Consider the following 6,000-nt stretch of genomic DNA (forward strand, 5'->3'; position numbering starts at 1 on the left):
TCCTCTCCTCTTGCTTTCTGCCTCACGCGAGTTGTTCCAACTGAAACAGCCTGGCTTGAAATAAATCAGGCTGAAATGAAGCTTAGAGAGGCAAACTGAGCCTGGGACACAACCTGTGCCTACAGGAGACAGCCATACATCATTTAGGAATCTAAATTTGCCACCCTTCACACACAGAGTCAAATTGCCCTCACTCTTTTATGACCATTTAATTAATTAGAGCAGCCTATGTCTAAGTGCTTTAAAGGAAAAAAAAAAAATCTAGCTTTCTTCTAACTGTGCTGTTCTGACTCTAAAGTGCAGCTGGTCAAAAGAATGAGACCAGATTAAATTGGAAATGTTATAGAAAGAAAAACCAGTTTCTGAGTTTTGTCCCAGCTTCCACAGGCTGAAGGAAATATGCTGTTCAAATGCAAATATTTAGTAAATGACAAGCTGTGAGGGTATTTTGTTCAGTGACCTATGAGTCAAGCCACGTCCAGATCCATAGTCATGAAGTGGATAATCATTTGAACCCATCCACGGGGAAGCCAAACCCCCAACCCTCAGCAGTGGTGTTTCAGAGATTTGTCACCTTGCAGGAACATCTGTGCAGGTGCTCCAGCTCCTGTCACTCCACTCTGCCCACCATGGCCAGCACCCTGGGACCTTGCACATGCCAGCACTAATTAAATAACAGAACTACAAGTTTTATATTTTCTCTTTCATTGTAGTTCTTCATTACAGAACACAACTAGAAAGTTCATACAATTGAAAGAAAACAGGCTGTTGAAAATGCCACTAGATCTACCTGCCTATTGTTTTAACACCAGTGAAACTCTGGATAAAATCTCTTTGGAAACATCCTCAAGTTCCCAACACACCCAGCAAGAGGGTCAGCTCTGGAGATAGGACCCAGCTCACCAATTCTACCTGAAGTGTATTAAACCAATATCAGAGTCCAAAACTTCAGAAAGAAACAGCTCCCCAAAGCAAACATGTATTCTTTAATCTGCAGAGGGACTAGACCTGGCCAGTGTCAATTATATCTTTATAATTGCCTAATTTTTGGACACTGACATAGATGTTTCTCAGTCCCTTACATGCAAAAGTTGTGGCTTTTAGTGAGCTCCACCATTCTGATTTTGGCTTTTCTTTCCCTTTGGATTCTGCTGCAGTTTTATGTCCACCAAGGACTGAAGCTGGGAAAACATAGGCACTCCCTTACATATGAAGCCTTATTAAGTTGGGATCATGCTCCCTGTTGGCAGGCTGAGGAATAGAGACACAGAGGGGAATGAAACCAAGAAGTGGGGGAAAAAAACAACAAAACAAAAACAAAACAAAACAAAACAAAAAACTTTCACTCTTCAGGGCAGGCACGCCTTCTTACTCCGATCATTCATCCCGCTCCTCTCAGCTCCCAGCCAGTAAAGAATCAACATCTCTCTCCTGTGAAAACACGAACCACCCCAGAGCCCAGAGAACACCCTGACAGGGACTCGGGAGCATCCCCTTGCTTAGGCTGGGCTTGAGTTTTCACAGTGGAACCGAAACACCTTTGATTCCAACAGCAGCAAGGTCAGCAGCGCTTTGAAGCCCCCTCATTCCGCATGGTGTGTGTGTGTGCATTACCTAACCCAGCACAGCCCCTCCTTAACCCTTTCCTGCCCCAGCGGAGGAAGGTGCCCGGAGCCGAGGAGTGACTCGGTGCGCACATGTGCGTGTTTACAGAGGGATGTGCTGAGCTGAGGGCTGGGTGCGCACATCCCAGCAGGGTTTGTGCGGGAACTCTGCGGCCCGGCAGGGAGGGAGGGGTGGAAGGAAGGATGGAGAGATGGAGGGAGGGAGGGTGAGTGCACAGGAGCCGGGAGCCGCACGGCGGGAGCCGCTCCGAGGAGCGCAGCCCAGCCCCGACAGGGCTCCTGAGCTTTTGCGTAACGCAGATCAATGGGTCAGACTTGCAGTTTCCCAACAGCTTTCCCTCTGACAAATGCCAGAGCAGATAGCAGCGGAGTCAAACAGGGCGGCAATAACATCGCTGCCAAGCAGCGTGAAAATTGGCAGAGCCTGGCACCAGGACTGCCTCTCATCAGACACAGGGCATGGCCCGGCACAATGACGAACCCACTTAACAGCGCTGTAAAATTAGCCATTTATGAAAACAAATTGAATACTGCAGCAGAGGGTGACGTAAGGAGAGTTGGCTCCAGACAGAAACTCCTGTAGCCTGGATTAGCAGAAGAACTCCGTTATGTCAGGGCTCAGGCACAGGAGCTGATAACAACTGGGGTCCTACATGGGATTTTTAACAGGCACAACAGGTTTCCCCTATAGGCACACAGGGGGCTGTTCCTGTACCATGTGCAATAATTTCTTACATGCCAGCAGAGTGGTGCAAGGGGAGCAGGGAAGAAAATAGGGGGCAGAAAGTAGGGGAAAACACCAGAGCGACTCTGAAAAAGAGGTGTATTCCAGTCAATCCCACCCCTTTCCTCAGATCTGTACAGCCACACAGCTCCCCACTTTGCCACTGGGATGAAAGTTGGGGAGAAATTCACTTCTGGCACTGCCAGCAAATGTGCCCCAGTCCCTTCCCCTCCAAACACCCGGATGGGCTCTGGATTTCAGTGGGGTCCTACAGATGCAAATGCAACAGCAGAACTGAACTCCTCAGTCTGTCACATCCCAAAACAGTGAGAATGTGAAAGCCAAGAGTTTTGGCAGCCAGAACCCTTGATTTCCTCATTGAGGGAAGCGTAATCTCTCCCTAAGCTTGCTGCAGGTCTGGGAGGCTGTGGTGTGCAGAGGATACTCCAAGTGAGTTCCTCTTGGACCTCTTCCAGGTGTTTACACACAGAGCCAAACCTGGCTCCTCTTCAAGAGGGCGTGCGAGGGGGGCAGGGGGAGCTTAAAAATAAAATAAAAAATCACAAAGTCCTCCCGAGCTAGGCTGAAGCTCTACGGTGCAAAACTGGGGCATTTCTCTTCATTTTTTCACAGTGGAATGTTATTTCCATGCATAAAATGGGTCAAGTGTTTTATACAGGCAACAACCTAACCTCCCCCATCCAATTAAAGTATTTTACTACAAATGATCTTTGTGTGTGTTTGTCTAGGTTCCCTGTCGTGAGAATTAGAGATACTTGCACCAAAGACAGACATGGGCTCCCAGGTGTTGGATTAAGCACGTTAAAAAATACCCTGACCCTGTTTGAGATCTGTGTAAACCCCAATTCTGCTTTTCCCAACTTGAAAGGGAAGCACTTTGAGCCCTGGGGTTTAAGTTAGAGCTGGGAACCAGAAGAGCAGAGTGTGAGAAAGCCAGGGGGAATAAATCAAGGAATAACGTGGTTCCCCTATGAAATCACTGCTCTGAAGGCACACGGGACCAGCCCATGCCCGGCACCTCCTGCCCACCCCGGCAGCCCCGCACAAACGGCGTCTCCCTCCTCAACACAAGCGAGCGGCGAAAGTTAAGGAAAAGCACGGCTGACTTCATCTCAGTTTTTTTGTTTTGTTTTGTTTTGTTGTTTTGTTTTCTTTAGGACAAAGCAACTTTCCTGCGAGGCAGCAGCGGCGGCGGTCGGGGATGGGGCAGCGGAGCGGGGATGGGGCAGCGGAGGGTGGCAGGGGACAGCGGGGACAGCGGGGACAGCGAGCGGGGCTGGCGGGGCAGCGGCGCCGCCGGCACAGGCAGCGCTGCCTCCTGCGAGGAAGCGACTCCGCTTAAAGGGAAAGGGGAAATCCTCCCTGTCTCTTTAAGGCATCCTAGGACATGGAAACCTTGTACTTTCAGGGAATCTCCTTGCCAGAAGAACTGTAAAACATGTCTTCCCCCCGCCCCCCCAGTACCCGTTTCTCTTTCTGACTTGTTTCCTTTTTTTTTTTTTTTTTTTAAGGGCATTTCCATTTTCTATGACTTCCTTCAGAGCAAAGATGGATGTGGCGACATTTATAAGGGTTTGTAACCCTCCGAAAAGTATCCGATTTCACGACAACTTCGCTGCACTTTATCACTAAAGCGAGGAAAGGGCGGGAGGTAGAGGGAGGGAGGGGGAGAGGGAGCGAACGCGGGGAGAGGGACCCAAATTCAGGATGGGCTCATAAAATTTAAATAAGAAAAATGCAATGCTCCTTGTTATTGTCCACCTCAGACAGCTTAGACTGGTAGCTGCTTTGAGTACTAAATGATTTTATAGCGCTGTTTGACCTTAGAATCATTGATGTTACACTTACCATTTCTAAGGGGAGACAAAAATACTCCACACATCCTCTAGCTGCAGTGCGAGTCCCAGCCGTAGCTGAGTGTCGAGGGGTTGGGAACTTTATAAACTCATTTGATTCATTTGAGGTTTCACAATAGCCAAAAAGTTCCTTTATAGCTTTTTGGAAACCACATGCTAACACTGCATCTAAAGAGCGAACAGTGGAGTACACTAAAAAGCCAATAAAACCAAGGAAATCGTAGGGGGACCTTAGATATGCGTTTCTTTGCAGCCACACACCAGTCACATACATTTCTTTCCATACATACAAACAAGCCACTTTCAAACGCTCTACTTACAGTTTTCCAACCTGAAAACCAGACAAAACCCCACCGTGAGAGCTGCCTCTTCTACCTGCACCTCACTCCGCGCACCCAGCAAGACAGAAACCACCCCAGGGCACTGCCATTTCCCCTATGCAAAAGTTTACATAACTTTTCCTGCGAGCCTATACTTCCAGCCGGTCCGCAGAGCTCCGGGATCTCCCGGAATATCTGGCGGGGCGAGGGCGAGCCCGGCGTGCTGGCAGAGGCGCTGCCATCCATCCATCCATCCATGCACGCATCCATCCATGCACGCATCCATCCCCCGTGTGCCGCGGGGCACTCCCGCGGGGCTGGGTGTGCACAGCCCGCTCCCGGACACACGCACGCCTCCAGCCGGCTCCCGGCACGGAGCGGGGATGCTGCAGCCACAGGCACGGCCAGACCTACCTGCAATGACAGCCGGAGATCTCTGTCCGCCTTCGGCTTTCAGCCACACTTGCAAAGTGAAGGCATCTCGGGGCAGCTCAACGTCTGCCTTCAGCCGCAGCTGATCACCTTGGCCACTGAAATAGAGCGCCCTGCTCGGGGTAAGGGACTCCTCTTCGTCCTTTACCTCCCGCTGTTGCCTCCTGCGGGGGACATGCCCAGGCTCCAGCCCAGCAGTGGAGCGCCTTCCTCGGGCTAACCTGGTGGCACAGGTGCCCGGGGCAGTGTGGAGGAGCTGGCGGCTGTGCCTGGTGTCCCTTCGTGCCCTGCGGGAGCGCTCGTCCATCCCACATTCGGGTCCACTGGCTAGGGCTGTACAGAGAAGCGCAAGAGGCAGCAGCAAACTCCAGAGCTGCATTTCCAATCTTCCCCCCCCTTCTCCCCTGCAAATCCTCCCGATCTGCCAGCTTTGGGCTCCTCCTTGCCTTGACTTTCTTCTCTTGTTCACCCTTCTTGGTATTTGCTCTTTTTATAACCCTTCTCAGTTGCTTTTTCTTTTCTTTTTTTCTTTTTCTTTCTTTCTTTTTCCTGCTTATAGATTTTTTTTTTCTCCTTAAAACAAATAAAAATCAAATAAATCAAAACTCCTTCTTGGTTGAAATGTATTTCTCTGTTCTTCCTTCTCTATCTGTCTTCTTCTCCTCTATTCCTCCACAGCTGGAACTCCTCTCTCTCTTCTTTTCTCTGCTGAATTTTCTTCCCTTTATTTTTTTTTTCTTCTTAAAAAAAACACACACACACACTCACACACACTCAAAACAAAACAAAAAACCAAAACAACCCCCCAGCTTTCTCCAAGACTGAGACCCACTGATTTCCCTCCCCCCAAAAGATGCTCTAATCTATTTATTTTTTTGGCCTCCTTTATAACATAAGCCACAACCCCCTCCTTTCCCCCAACCTCCCCCCCTCCCTTCTTCTCCACAAAATGAAAGAAAAGAGAAAAAGCCCCTCAGAAGATGAGTAAACAAGAATATGCTAATCTACTCTAGGGTGCTCCA

The 6,000-nt window shown here is 49.4% G+C and overlaps 1 protein-coding gene across 1 annotated transcript in view; it reads right to left on the reverse strand.

Moving 5' to 3' along the window:
• The window catches only part of PAPPA (pappalysin 1), a 178,809-nt gene extending 173,135 nt beyond the window's left edge, over window positions 1-5,674 (reverse strand). The window contains exon 1 of the mRNA XM_030961226.1: window positions 4,961-5,674. Coding sequence (XP_030817086.1) covers window positions 4,961-5,357 — 397 coding nt within the window. The 5' untranslated portion in view covers window positions 5,358-5,674. The remainder of the gene's footprint in view (window positions 1-4,960) is intronic.
• Between the last annotated feature and the right edge of the window lie 326 nt (window positions 5,675-6,000).

The sequence above is a fragment of the Camarhynchus parvulus genome, chromosome 17 (genome assembly GCF_901933205.1).
Source record: "Camarhynchus parvulus chromosome 17, STF_HiC, whole genome shotgun sequence".
NCBI lineage: Eukaryota > Metazoa > Chordata > Aves > Passeriformes > Thraupidae > Camarhynchus > Camarhynchus parvulus.